Genomic DNA, 15,199 nt, shown 5'->3' on the forward strand with positions numbered 1-15,199 from the left:
CGGCCCGCCCTGCACCCCTGCGCCTGCCTCCCGGAGCTCGTTCCCCACACTGGCCGCCCTGACCATCCCGGCCGGCGTGCCTGCCAGCCACCACCAGCCATGGCAGGGCCCCGGGGCTGCCTCCTGCTCTGCCTCCTGGCCTTCTGCCTAGCAGGCTCCAGCTTCACCAGGGGGCAGAAGGTGAGTGTGAGCCAGGTGCAGGGGGACGCGCGATCCAGGGGTGGGAGCAGGAAGAGAGCGTATACAGGGTGGGCCTGGGTCTGGGGACACACAGGGCAGCGGGACCAGAGGGCTGTGCCGGTGTGTCCACATCCACAGGCTGCAGTGTGGGTCCAGCTGCCTGGGCTGGCAGAGTGTCGCCTTGCCCTCCTCCGACCGTGCTCAGCCTGCCAGCCCCCCTTGCAGTGTGGGCAGCCATCCTGCGGCTCCCCAGGCTGAGGCTGAGGGGGACAGAGCCAGGCCCCTGCTCCTGGCCTCCCTGCCCAGACTGAGGCTTGGTCTTTCTGTGAGCACGGCCTGGGGATTGAAGCTAGGATCGCCCCCGAACCCTGCAGAGGCTAGCAAACGGACTCACGTGGAACACACATGTGTGTGCCCACGTCCGGCCCCGGGGCGGAAGGAGGTCTGCTCACCCCTAGTCCTCTAGGTAAGTGGTAGCCAACAGTAACACCCCCAAACCTGAGGGCTGCCGTTTACCAAGAGCACAGCCTGGGCACGGCCGGGGCACAGCCGGGGCATAGCCGGGCATTATCCCCAGGACCCTGGGCAGTGGGTCCTGTTCTCCCCCAGAGGAATCGGAGCCCAAGGATGACAGAGTCAGATCAGGCTGACTCTGGAGCTGTGCTCCTGACTGACCTGTGATCCCCCAGAGAAAGGGGCCCCGGTGTGGCTGGCAGGGCCGTGCATGCCAGCCACCTCCCGGCTGCCCATCTACGGGTTCACGCAGGCCCCGGAGCGGGAATGCTGTCCCCACTGGAGCTTCTGGGAGAGCCTCCCACCCTGAGAATGGAGAGAGCTGCCTGGCCGGGGTCTGCCTGTCGATGAGGGGAGGGACCCTGTGAGGCTAAGTCCATCTGATTTTGGGGGCGGCTGCTGCTGTCCCCGTATCACTAGCGGGCAGGCTGAGGTACAGAGAAGAGGGACCTGCCCAGGATCCCACTGCCAGCTTCAGGTTCGTGGGTGGGAAGCTGTGAGGATGACTGTGGCGGTAGAAGGGCCCAAGGTTCTAGGCTGGGCCAAGCCCCGCAAGTGGGCTCCTGCTCCCTCGATGCCTCAGTTTCCCTGTAAGGGGAGTATAAGGGAATTTCAAAGGCCTGCCACCACCGCACGCTTGGAATTTCTCCTCGTCAGAGACCTGTGTTCTCTGGCTGAGGCTCCGCCAGCCTGGGCCCGGCAGACGGTCCTGGGGGTGCCTGTGGACAGGGACACGGCAGTGTGGGACTTCTCTCCTGTCCTCAGTCACCCAGCCCTCCCGGCACCCCCGCAGCACGAGGCTCACTCTAAATGTTAGCAAACTGAGGTTCAATGGGGTACGGGAGACCTCTGGGTCACACAGCCAGTGAGGGGCAGAATCAGAATGCAAACACAGACAGGTTCAGGCAGTAGAGGCAAGGAAGGCTTCCTGTAGGAGGGAGTCCTAGCCCCTGTCCGTGCAAAAGTCTTTTACTCATTGCCTCGTTTGTGCTGGTGCTGGAGGAGCCTGTGTTCTCAAGCTGGGGCGTGGAGGAAGAAGGGCACCGATCTCGGGAAGGGGCAGCAGTTGGATGGGGTGCCGTCCCTCTGAGGGAGGGACCCCAGACCCCAGCTTGGGGAGAATTTCTCCCACCTTCTTACAACAGGCGAATACCTCATGTCTCCTCAACTTCCCTAGCAGCCTGTCTGTCTCTGTGGGAAGCAGACGTTGCAAAATCAGCTCTGGATCGGGGCGGGACTGGGGGCCAGTCCCCGCCTGGCTCAGGCAGTCCCGAGGTGCCCCGGGAAGGAGGGAATCTGATTCAGCATTGGGCTGTGATCCAGAGAGACCAGTGGCGAGACAGGGCTCGGGAGGCTGGTGCTCCCTTCAGGCAGAGGGGCCCGGTGTGCTCCCCCACAAGAAGGAGGACTTGCCTGCTGGCTTAAACACCCTTCACCATTTCACACACATTTCCCAAGGCACCAGTCTGGGTGTGAGGGTGTGACATGGGGACAGGAGGCTCCTGCTTCCTCCTGTGCTCACCCCCACACTCCAAACCCCACCACTCTCTTTCTCTCCTTCCCTCCCTTTCTCCTGAGCCCTTAGCCAGGCCTGACCATTCTTCTGAAAGCCAGTCCCTGGGCCAGTGGCGGCCACTGTGGCAGCTGAGCCCGCCTGGCCAGGTGGCCCTCCAGGGTGCCTTTGCCCTGAGCCAGCAGCTGCCCAGCCCTAGAGTTACCCAACTTCCTAGACATTCCCTGGCTCAGCAGAGACAGAGCCCCGGGGTGGGGAATGAGACCACAGCTCTCAGCCACTCGGCTCGGCCTGAGGCCACTCTCAGCAACTTCCTTCCTTGCCAACCGCAGAGGCATGAGCGGGAAGGGCCAAATCACAGCGGCAGAGGGACCCCGGGACTCTGGTGTTCACCGGAAGAACGTGCCAGGCCACTGTTTCTCCTTTTCTCTTGCTTTAAGCGGCCTCGCGTCTGTAATGTGTTCTAGGAAAGAGATGTTCTGGCTCACTCCCTTTGAACCACAGTGTGTTCAGCACTTTTTAGACGAGAACATCTTCTTGAACCCACGGCCCAGGCCCCTGGACCCTCTTCTCCATCCACACGCACCGTCCTGTGGTCCCTTCTCCCATTTATAACCAAGACGGAAGCTTCCCTCCTCCAGGCACAGGGCTGCCATCCGTAAAGGTAGCCCCAGGGATGGAGGACTTGCAGTCCCCATGCGGGCCAGGGAATGGGACTGCGAGCCTGGGCTTTCTGGGCACTCAGCACCCTCCGGGAACGGCCTCGTTCCCACCCCCACCCCCGCTCCCCTGCAGCAGCCAGAGGCCCACTTAAAACCAACCCCCCCGCTGCCCTGATCCCCACCCTCGCTGGCCCGGCCCCTGGGCCCTCTCCTCGGCAGCTCTTCACCTCGTCATACGAGGTCGTCTGCTCCTTCCACCTCCCGACTTTTGCCTCTCCTGTCTCCTCTACCAGGGGGACAGCCCTGGCCAACTCATGGGCAACTTTCAACCCCAATTCAATTGTCACCTCCCATGGGAAGCCACCTGGGTCTTCTTAGCCTCCTTGCTGCCAGCATCGCCCGCCCAACGATGGCCCGCGGCCCCCTGGGTCTGGGCTGGTGCGTGGGGCCAGGGGCCGGGGGCCAGGCTGTGGGCAGAGTGCAGGAAGGCTTGCAGACCCCCTTGTGCACACCTGCTCACATGGGCCTGCCTCTCAGGTCTGGGGCTGGCTGCTGGGTCTCCACCTGCTGGAGAGGCCACGCGGGCCCTCGAACTTGCTTATAGGGTCATTGGGCAGCACGCCGGGGACACAATCTGGGCAAAGCAATGGCCAGAGGGTCAGCCCCGAGGTGTGATCTGTCCGCGCTGGGCAGCATCTATGTGGCATTTAGTGTTGATTTTTCAGTGCAAGGTGATAAGGGACACTAGCATGAAAGACCCGTCCGGTCCCCAACATCCCCAGGCCCCGGATGGTTTGGGGTCTGGGGTTGATTTTCTCCATCTGAATGGGTGGAGGTGGATCAAAATGGCTATGTTCTCTTTGTGTCGGGAGCTATAGACTCTGGGGCTCTCGTATGTGTGTTTGTGGCCCTGGGTGGAGGGCCGAAGTCCATGGTTGTGGACGTAGGAATACGCTGCCAGTGACAGGCAGGTGTCCCTGTGTCCCGGGGCCTTCCCTGGCCTCACTGCTGGACAGATGGGAAAGTGAGGCCTAGAGAGGGGTGCTGGGCCTTGGCTCCATCGGAGTGGAGTCAGGACTGGGCACAGGGGCCGGGCCCCTCACTCCAAACCCCCCGTGGCCCAGGTGCAGTCCAGACGCTGCGACGTGAAGACCAAGTTTGTCACGCGTATCCCCTGTACCATGTGTCCAGCCATCAAGAGGCGGATGTGCCCCCCAGGCTGGCTCCGGGCGCTACCAGAGAAGATAGCTCAGGACTGCCGGTGGGACTCTCTGCCTCTGCCTGCATGGCTTCCAGGAGCATCTGTGGGGTCGGGGCGGGGGGGCAAGGGAGAGCTGGCAGGCGTGGGCAGGAAGGGCAGTCACTTGCCTGCATGTTGGTTGGCCCATCAAGTGGGCGGAGATAGGGAGGGAAGAAGAAGGGGGAGCGGGGGCAGGTGGTGTTTCTTGAGCACCTACTATGTGCCAGGCCTTGTGCTCAGCTCTGGGCCAGGTGGAGAGAGGGGAGGTAGAGCTAGAGCGCTAGAACTCGCGGTGGGGAGGGGGTGTTGGAGGCTGCCGACAAGGAGGCCCTCCAGTCACCCTGTCCACCTTTGTCCCCAGCTACGAGGTACAGCTGGGGGACTCTTTGATGTCCATGAGTGGCTGCAGCCTGGAGTGTTGGAAGGATGTGGTAGAGAAGGCCTGCTGCCCTGGCTACTGGGGGTCCCAGTGTTATGGTACGGGGTGGGGGCCCCAGCTTTGTTCCTCGCACCCCATCCCTGGGCTCCCTCTCCATAGCATCTGCCTGCGTCTCCTTCAGCTTTCTCAGTAAATGGATATTTAGTGAGAGCGCCCACACAGCTTGACTCTCTGGCTCCAGCTACCCCAGGGAGGGGTTGGGCTGCCCAGAGCTGCTGGGGTCAGGGGTGCAGCATGAGTTCTTCAGGGCACCGCTGAGTTCTGGTGGGGGTGGGGTCCACAGAGTGCCCTGGGGGTGCTGAGACCCCGTGTCATGGCCGTGGGACCTGCCTGGATGGCATAGATGGGAACGGGACCTGTGTGTGCAAGGTAAGGGCCCAGCAGGGCTGGGGTTGGGGGTGCCGAAGACGGGCCACGCTGACCAGGTACAAATCCCTGCCAGGAAAATTTCGGTGGCTCTGCCTGCCAGGAGTGCCGAGACCCCAATCGATTCGGGCCCAACTGCCAATCAGGTGAGCGCTGGCCGGACAAGGGAACGGGGCCATTGCCCACTCGGGGCCCAAGGAGACCTGCCCATCTAGCCAGCCCCCAGCAGGCTTCCTGCCAGCCCCTCAGGCTCATATTTCCCCCTCCCGGGATGTGAGCTATCCTACCTCCAGCCCTGTGCTGTTCTCAGAGGCCTTCTCCAGTAAGCCCCCCCCCCCCCCGAGTCCTCAGGCTAAGCCAGGTGCTTCCCTTTGGCTCCCACCACCCTTACGGTCCTGCATCACAGCTCTGAACTCCCGAGACTGAAATGCAGACTCAGTGTCCCCGTACGTCCCTCCCAGAGTGCAGCTGTGTGCACGGTGTGTGCAACCACGGCCCCCTGGGGGATGGAAGCTGCCTGTGCTTTGCTGGATACACCGGACCCCGCTGTGACCAAGGTAGGCGGGCCTGTGGGGGGAAGGATGGGGCCTGAGCCTGGGGGGGGGGGGGGCAGCTGCCTGCCCTCACCCTAATTTCTTTTCTTTTTGTCTTTCTTTTATTTTTTTAAAAGATTTTATTTATTTTATTTATTTTATTTTGACACACAGAGAAAGATCACAAGTAGGCAGAGAGGCAGAGAGGGGGGCGGGAAGCAGGCTCCCTGCTGAGCAGAAAGCCCAATGGACCCTGAGATCATGACCTGAGCTAAAGGCAGAGGCTTAACCCACTGAGCCACCCAGGTGCCCCTGCCCTCACCCTAATTTCTTTCGAAGTAGGAAAGGTGCACAGCTGGTTAGAGGGAGGGAATGTCATCTGAGTCCTCCACTGCCCAAAAGCCCAGAGAGGGCAAAGCTCTGACCAGAGCTGCACAGCAAATTGGGGAGAGCATTTTTACACCTGTGTTCCTCCCTGCCTGGAGTTTTGAGCCACCACAATACTCCCCGCTCTCCACTCAGAGCTGCCAGTCTGCCGGGCCCTGAACTGTCCCCAGAACTCCCAGTGCTCTGCAGAGGCTCCCTCCTGCCGCTGCCTGCCTGGCCACATCCAGCAGGGCAGAGAATGCCGAGGTAAGTCATTGACCTAGAGGCCAGAGACCCAAGGTCAGACTGAGCAGGGGCCTGGAGGACATCCTTTTAAATCCACAAGTACAGTCTGGCCATTTACAGAAAGTACAACGTGTCCCTGAGGGAGGGCCTTTCCCCAAGGTCTGGATCAACCTGCTCACGTCCCCTTTGGGCCATCGCTGCAGAGGGGATGGTGCTCCTGGATTCCCAGCTCACTCGGGCACACACACTCTCTCTCTGTCTGCCCTGGCAGCCCCTAATCCCTGCCAGCCATCACCCTGCTCCCCATTGGCCCAGTGCTCGGTGAGCCCCACGGGGCAGGCACAGTGTCGCTGCCCCAAGGACTACCATGGCGATGGGACGGTGTGTCTGCCCCAGGACCCATGCACCATCAACTACGGTGGCTGTCCCAGCAATTCCACCATGTGTCTGTACCAGAGACCGGGCAAGGTGAGCCAGGGCCCTGAGTCGGGCCCGTGCCATGGCCCCCCACCCACACTGGCGAAAGGACCCTGGGCAAATCATGGGCCTCCTGGGAGCCTCAGTTCGCCCACTCGTAACACGGGAAGAGGATGGCAGCCCTCAGCGGGCAGGGTGGCTGGCGGCTGAGCATAGCCTTGTGGGTGCCCATGGTTCTCATGAATGTGACGCCACCCTCCGTCCCCTGCCTGGGGGCCCAGGCCTCCTGCTTATGCAAGCCAGGCTTGGTCAGCGCCAACCACAATGCCTCCGCGGGCTGCTTCGCCTACTGCTTCCCTCACTCCTGTGACCGGTCAGCCACCTGCCAGGTGACCCCCGATGGGAAGATCAGGTAGGCACATGAGCTTTGGGATGGGCACGGGGGACAGAGTGGAGAGGGTGGTCTGGGCAGGGGCAAGGGTGCCTTTGGGTGCATCCTCAGCTCGAGGGCCCACGGGGTCAGGAGGGTGAGGGCCAGGAGGTAGGGACTGGCCACACGCCCTGGTCTGACCAGTTCTACCCACGGCCCTAGCTGTGTGTGCAAGGAGGGCGAGGTGGGGGACGGGCGTGCCTGCTATGGACACCTGCTGCACGAGATACAGAAGGCCGGCCAGCTGGGTGTGGTGTTCCTGCGGCTGAGAGTCTCCCTGGCCATGCTGGGTATGTGACCCCCCACCTCAACCTGCCTGTGACCTCGTCCCTCATGTCCCGCATTTCTGGCAGGGAGTGAGGGGCAAACCCTGCAGACATGCCCCGTTTCTTTGCCCCAAAGCTGTGGAAGCAGTGGGCTGTGCTGGGGTGTGTGGTTGGAGGTGGGAGCTAGCTCCCCGCACCCCCGATCCTGGTGCCTCTCGTCTACCCTAGACCTAAGCCCAGTGCCCTCCACCCAACTCTCCACAACCTAGGACTGATGCCTGAGGGTTTTCCAAATCCATTCTGATCTCCCCTCTCATGGTTCCCAGACCAGGGCTGCCGCGAGATCCTCACCACGTCGGGCCCGTTCACTGTGCTGGTACCGTCCCTCTCTGCCGTCACCTCCAAGATCATGAATGTGAGCCCCGCCCCCTGGAGGAGCTGGCTGCCAGCCCTGGCCTCCTTCCTGGACCCTGCCCCAGGCTTTCAGGCCCTGAGAGAGTCCCCAGCCCAGGCTCTGGGGAACTGAGGCCCAGGAGGCCTCTCGTCCCCTCTGTCTCTGGGACCGGGTTAGCATGGCAACCAGCAGCCACCTTGGGCCCTCTCAGCGCCCCACTCCCCTTGTGCCCACAGGCATCCCTTGCCCGGCGGCTCTGCAAACAGCACATCATCGCAGGGCAGCATGTGCTGGAGGAGCCGGGGACCCAGCAGACACGCAGGTGGTGGACACTGGCAGGGCAGGAGATCATCGTCACGTTCAACCGCTTCACGGTAAGGAGAGCCACCTCAGCCCGGAGACCAGGGCACCCCGGTGGGGGACACCACCCAGGGCAGAGGTGTGGGGGTGGAACATCCGTGGCTGGCGCGTGGCGTGGATGAGCCCGAGGCCTCACGTCTCAGCAGAAGTACACCTACAAGTACAAGGAGCAGCCCCAGCAGACGTTCGCCATCCACAAGACCAACTACCCGGCCGCCAACGGCGTCTTCCACTTGGTCACCGCCCTGCAATGGCAGCCCCCACCAGAGCTGCCTGAGGACCCCAAGGTAAGCCAGCGCCCTCCCCTCGCCCCACCTGCAGCCCCCGGGTGACCCCTGACCCCCACAGAGTTCAGAGAGTGGAGCGGCCATTTCTGGGTGGGGCTGGGACAGAGCTCCAACCCCCCGTCCCGGGGCTGAAGCAGCCTCCTGCTTTTCTCTGGGGCTCTCATGCTCATCCCTCACTGCAGAGGACCATCGGCCAAATCCTTGCCTCTACTGAGGCCTTCAGCCGCTTTGAAACCATCCTGGAGGTGAGTTTGGGCGGAAAGGCCCTAGCCCGTCTCATCTTTTGTGCAGGGACCCCTCATTGCTAACCTCCCGTGATCTGGGGCTCTGGAGCAGCACAGGCTCTTGCCCATGCCCCCATCCTAGAACCTGCCCATCACCATCCTGGGGTTCTGTGGTAGCATGGACCCATTGACGCTATCTCCCACTTCCTCACGGACCATCCCTGTAGGCTGAGGGTGGCAGGGCCCAGGCTGGGCTCAGAGGCAGAGGCTGGCTGCAGAGCCTCCCTGAGCCTGCTTCCCACCACCACAGAACTGTGGGCTGCCCTCCATCCTGGACGGGCCTGGGCCTTTCACGGTCTTCGCCCCAAGCAATGAGGCTGTGGACAACTTGCGCGATGGCCGCCTGATCTACCTCTTCACGGCAGTAAGCTCGGTGGGGAGAAGGGACGGGGGCAGCAGGGCACCGGGGACTCCAGCGGCCCCTGCCAAGTACTCTCTCCCCTGCCAGGGTCTGTCCAAACTGCAGGAGCTGGTGAAGTACCACATCTACAGCCACGGCCAGGTGAGAAGCTCTGCTGGGCAGGGGAGCAGCCTGCACCTACAGCTGGCTTCTGGAAGGTTGCCTGTAGGTCCTGCTCTCCCGGGGCCCCTTCTCCCCTCCCCAGCCATCTGGACTCTCATGGTGGGGACCAAGGTGGTAGCTGTGAGTCACCTGGGCAGAGCCGTGTGGGGCCCTAAGGTGTGGCTCGCGCCTGGCCTAAGGCCACCCCCTCCTCCACCCAGCTGACTGTTGAGAAGCTCATCTCCAAGAGCCGGGTCCTCACCATGGCAAACCAGGTCCTGGCCGTGAATATCTCCGAGGAGGTGAGCTCCACCAACCATGTCTGGAATGAATGGGCCAGTGGAAGGGCTGGTGTGGCCTCTTTCAGACAGGCCTTTGTGCTCCAAGCCCCATGGAGGGCAGGCCCTGGGGGAGCCGTGTGGGTGGTGGGCACTGATCAAATTCCTCTCCTGGAGCCCAGAAGAGCGGGTCGGCTCCAAAGACGGGGAGGGTGGGCACAAGTCTCGGGGGCTGGCGCTCCATGTGGCTCAGGGCCTGGAGTCTGGAGTGGTTTTGCCGGATCAGGCGGCACCGCCAGGGAGAGGGAAGAGGAGCCCGCAGGCCGGGCTGTAGGGGTAAGGGCGGCAGTGGGCCCAGGGGCCTGCCGGGCTGGGCAGCTTGTACACCGGGCTCTGCTGCAGGGGCGCATCCTACTGGGACCGGAGGGCGTCCCACTGCGGAGAGTGGACGTGCTGGCCTCCAACGGTGTGATCCACATGCTGGAGGGCGTCCTGCTGCCGCCCACCATCCTGCCCATCCTGCCTAAGCTCTGCAGCGAGGAGCAGCACCAGATTGTGGCGGTGAGCTGCCGGCTGACCTGCGGGCCCGGCCCCACTTGTTCTCCTCCAGCAGGCGGGGAGGCTGCCGGTGGGCCCGGGGCCTGGCCCCCGGCCCCATGCACCCACCTGCCTCCCCCAGCGCCAGGCCTTAGCAGTCTTGCCGGTTGTTCCTTCGAGATCACTCCCGCATCTTCTGGTCCACCGGTCCTGCCTCCTGCTGCGATTGCCTCACTCCCGCACTCAGCCCTTCCCCAGGGCACAGCCTCGCCTTTGCTCTTCCTTCTGCTCTGGCCCTCTTGTCCTTGACTCTCTCATACCTCAGGCCTTGGCTCCGGGCCCCTTTCCTAGTTAATCTGCTGAATAAATAAACCATGACTAACTCTACCTGCCTACCCCTGCCCTGCCCAGGGCTCCTGTGTGGACTGCCAGGCCCTGAACACGAGCACGTGCCCACCCAACAGCGTGAAGGTGGTGAGTATCCCTTGGCCCAGCTCTCGGGGCTGCCCAGCAAGACTGCTGTCCTGGTTCAAGGCGGGGAGGAGGGGCTGTGTGGCTCAGCTGGACCCGGAGGCTCAGCCCCTCTCAGCCCCACTAAGGGGAGGGGTGCTGGGTCCAGAGCACTGAGGGATCTCTGGGCCAGCACTGCCTGGCAAGGGGGGCCGGCTCAGCACCCACACCGGCTGACCTGCTTTGCACTGCCCACCCCAGGACAGCTTCCCCAAGGAGTGTGTCTATACCCACGACCCTACCGGCCTCAACGTCCTGAGGAAGGGCTGTGCTCACAGCTGCAACCAGACAGTCCTGGTGAGCCTGGGCCAAGGTGCTCACTGTGCGGTCGCCCGGGCCTCCCCTCGGGGCCGGAGCGGCCTGCCTCCCTGGGAGAGGGGCTTTGCCTGGCTCTACAGAGGGGGTTGTGGAAGCAGCAGTGGCCCGGGCGGTGGGAATGGCAGACCTAGAGATGAGCCCTCCGACACGCTTTTGTCTCTTACAGAAACCTGGCTGCTGCAAGGGGTTTTTTGGGCCTGACTGTGCCCAGTGTCCTGGGGGCTTCTCCAACCCATGCTATGGCAAAGGCAATGTGAGTCCCCCTGCCCCGGGGGGAGGTGTGTGAGTCAGTCAGGGCTCCTTGTGTGTCTCAGCCAACCTTGGGTTTCCCACATCCAGGCAGTGGAAGTTGGGCCATATGGTTTTTAGTATTTAAATTAGAAATAATTAGGGCAGGGCGCCTGGGTGGCTCAGTCTCTTGAGCAGCTGCCTTCGGCTCAGGTCATGATCCCAGGGTCCTGGGATTGAGTCTCACGTCGGGCCCTCTGCTCTGCGGGAAGCCTGCTTCTCCTTCTCCCTCTGCCTCTCCTCCTGCTTTTGCTCTCTGGCTCGCACTCTCTCTCTCGCAAATAAATGAAAAAAATCTAAAAAAAAAAAAAAAAAAAAAAAAGAATGAATTAGGACAACACTTTCGGGTCCCTGCCCTCTTTGGGAGCTTTGTACTATCACTTAGTAAACCTTGCGTTGCTGCCCACCACAAAAAAAAGAAATAATTGAGTAGTTGGATTTTGGCTCCTGTTTTCCTAAAGGTTCTTTGTCAGTGGTTCTCCTTTTTTTTTTTTTTTTTTAAGATTTTATTTATTTATTTGAGAGAGAGGGAGAGCACACAAGTGGGGTGAGGGGTAGAGGGAGAAGCAGACTCCCCACTGAGCGGGGAGCCCAATGCGGGGCCCGATGTAGGGACTCCAGGATCACGACCTGAGCCAAAGGCAGACGCTTCACTGACTGAGCCAGCAGGAGCCCCGGTCAGTGGTTTCCTTGGGTGTTCTGGTTTTTGCCACTTGCTACCATCAGGGTTGTTTTAGTGCCAGGCCAGGGATCAGCACAGGAGTTGTAGATTTCTAGGTTGAGCCAAGGTCACCCATGAAGGTTCCAGGGCTGGGGTCTTTTTGAGAGCCTGTGATTTAGAGATCTTTTCCAGGGTGAGGCCTTCCAGGGGGAGCATGTTCTCCCAGCCAGCCCGAGGACGGTGTGGGTGTGCAGGGAGGGGATGTGGCCAGTCCCCACCCCATGACTGGTCCTGCTTCCCACCCACCCCAGTGCAGCGATGGAGTCCGGGGCAATGGGGCCTGTCTCTGCTTCCCAGACTACAAGGGCATCGCCTGCCACATCTGCTCCAACCCAAACAAGCATGGAGACCAGTGCCAGGAAGGTGGGTGGTCCCAGCCTGTGCGGCCCACCAGGGAGAGAAGGGGCTGCTTGGAAAGGGGGCTGGGGACCCCCCCACCCCAAGAAGGGAAATGGATCCCCAGGAGGAAGGGTGAAAACCAGAGGGAGGGAGAGGATTTGAGAACAAAAATAGATGATGTCTCCTTCCCCCACGCCCGGATGAGAGCTGGGGTTTAATCCAAAGCAGGCAGGAGTCAGGTCAGATGCACCGTAAGAACCATGGATGGTGGTGTTCGAGGCAGGGCAGCCAGAATGGGGTGACTGATAGCAAGGAATGGTTGCTGTCCCCTTGCATTGCCCCTGCCTGCCCACCGAGTAAGGGGTGGCCCCTGATTTGGTGACCCCGAAGTCTTCTGGGCTGGTGGCCGTCGTCCACGTTCCCAGCCGCCCCCCTGCCGTACCCTGGCTCCCCGTCGGCCCTGCCCCTGCCTCACCTTTCCCATTCCCATTCCCATATCCTCCCTGCAGACTGCGGCTGTGTCCACGGGCTCTGCGACAACCGTCCGGGCAGCGGGGGGCGGTGTCAGCAGGGCACATGTGCTCCAGGCTTCAGCGGCCGCTTCTGTAATGAGTCGGAGGGAAGCTGTGGGCCCTCGGAGCAGGCCCAGAACTGCCACCAGCATGCCCGCTGCATCCGCCAGGGGGGCGTCCCCAGGTGAGTGTCCCTTTTCCTCTCTGCCCTGTTCCTGACCGTGCGTGTCGGTTTGTTCAGCCGCTGGCCTCTTCCAGAGGCTCACGGGAGGCCCTCCGTTCTGCTGCTGCAGGTGTGTCTGTCTCGATGGCTTTGAGGGGGACGGCTTCTCCTGCACGCCCAGCAACCCCTGCTCCAACCCAGACCGTGGCGGCTGCTCGGAAAATGTCAGTCTCAGGGGCCCCTTCCTGAAGTCCTGACCTGGGGGGAGGGGGGGCTCGCCTTCCCTCCGCCCTCCGCCTTGCAGCCCCGGGTCACGACTATGGCTCTCACAGGCCGAGTGCGTCCCTGGGGCCCGGGGCACCCACCACTGCACGTGCCACAAAGGCTGGAGCGGGGACGGCCGCGTCTGTGTGGCCATCGACGAGTGCGAGCTGGATGCGAGGGGCGGCTGTCACGCCGACGCTCTCTGCAGCTACGTGGGCCCCGGGCAGGTGAGGCTTGGGTGGGTGGCGGGGGGGCTCGCGGCAGCAGAGGCGGGGCGTGGGAGGGGGTATTGGTTCCAGGGGACTCTCATCCCTCCCAGTCTGGCTCCAGGAGCAGCCACTCCGAGAAGTCCAGCTTGGGGTCTCCGTGAGAACCCAGGTCTGAAAGGTCGTGTGGTCAGGTCAGAAGCAGCCAGAGTGTTGGGGAGACAACAAGGCTGGGGCTGAAGGCGTGTGCCACTGCCAGCCCCAGGCCGCTGGTTCCACTCCAGAAGGCTGTGGCTCCGGTCCCTCAGGGATGAGGACTCTCGTAACCGGGGGCTGTGAGTCCTCTGCTCTACCTGGCTTCAGAGCCACTGTCTTCTGACAACTAGTTCCTTCCTTCCCTCATCGGGTTCCCACGGGGAACCTGGCACGCTTGTCCCAGTTCTAGACTTAGGAATGTGGTGCTGAGCAAAGCAGGAGACTCCGGCCCTAGGGGAGTGACATTCCAGAACCTTCTAGACTCCTGGAAGTACAGCTGTGGAGTTGGCAAACTCAGACCCGAGCCTCAGGGTCTCAGCCTCTGGAGCTTTCTCCTGAGGCAGGTCGGAATGTGACCCCAAGCACCGGGCGGCACATGTCTAATATGCCAACGGGGAAGCCAGGCCTGGCTCGGGGCCAGCGTGAGCAGGGACCTGCCCCACGATGGCTGCACCCCCCTACCTCTGGGGCCTTGGTGCTGAGCGCCCAGCTGGCCACGAGGCCGGCACCCCTAGCTCCACGAGGAGCTGCTTGGTTCTAAAGCGCAGAGCTAAGGACTAGAATAAACAGGTTGAGATGCTCCCAACTTGCCCATGAGGGCGACTGGGACCTGGGAGTGTCACCGGCCACTCAGCTGCAGTGGGACGAGTCCCGGACACGGGCGTTGAGTGGGAAGGCTCAGAGCGGGGTGGTGGGTGTGTGCCACCATCCCTGGGACCAGCCTCCGAGATTCCTGCCTGCTCCCCACACGCTGCTGGCCTCTCTCAGGCCTGAGAGCAGAGGGGTACCAAATCTCCTCAGATGCTTCCCTGCCAATGCCGTCCCTTCTCGGGACCCCCCCCCCTCAAGAGTCCGGCTCCCCTCAGCGCCTCGGGCTCCTGGTCTGGAGCAGGGGTCTCCATGGAGGGGCCTGGGAGATGCTCCTCAGGTCTGACCAGGCCTCCCCAGGGGACAAAGCCCACAGAGAGTGGGGGAGCAGAGGAGAGGGTAACTGCCCCTGGTGAGCTGAGACCCTCTGCTCCCAACCTCTCCAGAGCCGGTGCACCTGCAAGCTGGGATTCGCCGGGGATGGCTACGAGTGCAGTCCTATTGACCCCTGTCGGGCAGGCAACGGTGGCTGCCATGATCTGGTGAGGGGCTGAGGGGGCCTGGGGCCTGGGGAGGCTCTCTGGGTGGGCCTGTCCATGGCCAGGACTGGAATCGCTCTGAGCCCCAAATCTAGACCCTGTCACCCCTTCACCCACAGGGCGGGGCTTCCACTCCTTGTTCAGGCCCCAGCCCCTGCCCTGCCTCCTGTCGCCAGCCCCTCCCCAACTTCATGCCCTGGTGGCTACCCCAACCTTACTCTGCCCTAATACCACGGCACCTCTGCCCGTGCATTCCAGAAGGCCTGCTGGCTAGCTCCTCCTGCTGTCAGTGCAGGCCTCTCCTCCTCGGTGTTCCCCTGCCCTGGGCTTTGCCTACCCATCTGTCATGATGGGTGGCGGGGGGGACTCATGTCAAATGCTTAGTGAGCTTGGAGAGCAGGACCATGCAAACCAAGGGAACAACATGAATGTAGACTGGCTGGCTGGACAGACAGTGGGGCCAGGTGGCAAGACAAACAGCAGGAGGAGAGACAAGAAGGGTGAGATGTAGGCTGGGTGCGGTCCAGCTTGCCATCTGCGTGCTGAATGGAGGCCCCTGTCTCTTTGCCCCACCCTCACCCCAGGCCACCTGCCGGGCAGTGGGGGGAGGTCAGAGGGTCTGCACGTGCCCCACTGGCTATGGGGGTGATGGCTTCAGCTGCTACGGAGACATCTTCCGGGTG

At 62.3% G+C, this 15,199-nt stretch overlaps 1 protein-coding gene across 2 annotated transcripts in view; it reads left to right on the forward strand.

Annotated features, from left to right (window-relative positions):
• The window catches only part of STAB1 (stabilin 1), a 27,116-nt gene continuing 11,917 nt past the window's right edge, over positions 1 to 15,199 (forward strand). Inside the window, exons 1-27 of one of the 2 annotated variants that reach the window (XM_059389884.1) lie at positions 1 to 180; positions 3,993 to 4,129; positions 4,470 to 4,585; positions 4,831 to 4,916; positions 4,990 to 5,059; positions 5,375 to 5,470; positions 5,969 to 6,079; positions 6,330 to 6,526; positions 6,757 to 6,887; positions 7,068 to 7,195; positions 7,498 to 7,586; positions 7,802 to 7,939; positions 8,069 to 8,212; positions 8,395 to 8,457; positions 8,747 to 8,860; positions 8,945 to 8,998; positions 9,220 to 9,300; positions 9,679 to 9,837; positions 10,225 to 10,287; positions 10,525 to 10,620; positions 10,808 to 10,894; positions 11,902 to 12,013; positions 12,499 to 12,685; positions 12,795 to 12,888; positions 12,997 to 13,155; positions 14,424 to 14,519; positions 15,101 to 15,196. In XM_059389884.1, coding sequence (XP_059245867.1) covers positions 100 to 180; positions 3,993 to 4,129; positions 4,470 to 4,585; positions 4,831 to 4,916; positions 4,990 to 5,059; positions 5,375 to 5,470; positions 5,969 to 6,079; positions 6,330 to 6,526; positions 6,757 to 6,887; positions 7,068 to 7,195; positions 7,498 to 7,586; positions 7,802 to 7,939; positions 8,069 to 8,212; positions 8,395 to 8,457; positions 8,747 to 8,860; positions 8,945 to 8,998; positions 9,220 to 9,300; positions 9,679 to 9,837; positions 10,225 to 10,287; positions 10,525 to 10,620; positions 10,808 to 10,894; positions 11,902 to 12,013; positions 12,499 to 12,685; positions 12,795 to 12,888; positions 12,997 to 13,155; positions 14,424 to 14,519; positions 15,101 to 15,196 — 2,985 coding nt within the window. In that variant the 5' untranslated portion in view covers positions 1 to 99. The remainder of the gene's footprint in view (positions 181 to 3,992; positions 4,130 to 4,469; positions 4,586 to 4,830; positions 4,917 to 4,989; positions 5,060 to 5,374; positions 5,471 to 5,968; positions 6,080 to 6,329; positions 6,527 to 6,756; positions 6,888 to 7,067; positions 7,196 to 7,497; positions 7,587 to 7,801; positions 7,940 to 8,068; positions 8,213 to 8,394; positions 8,458 to 8,746; positions 8,861 to 8,944; positions 8,999 to 9,219; positions 9,301 to 9,678; positions 9,838 to 10,224; positions 10,288 to 10,524; positions 10,621 to 10,807; positions 10,895 to 11,901; positions 12,014 to 12,498; positions 12,686 to 12,794; positions 12,889 to 12,996; positions 13,156 to 14,423; positions 14,520 to 15,100; positions 15,197 to 15,199) is intronic. The other variant, XM_059389886.1, reaches the window with a different exon arrangement.

This window comes from Mustela nigripes, chromosome 2, assembly GCF_022355385.1.
Source record: "Mustela nigripes isolate SB6536 chromosome 2, MUSNIG.SB6536, whole genome shotgun sequence".
Classification (NCBI taxonomy): Eukaryota; Metazoa; Chordata; class Mammalia; order Carnivora; family Mustelidae; genus Mustela; species Mustela nigripes.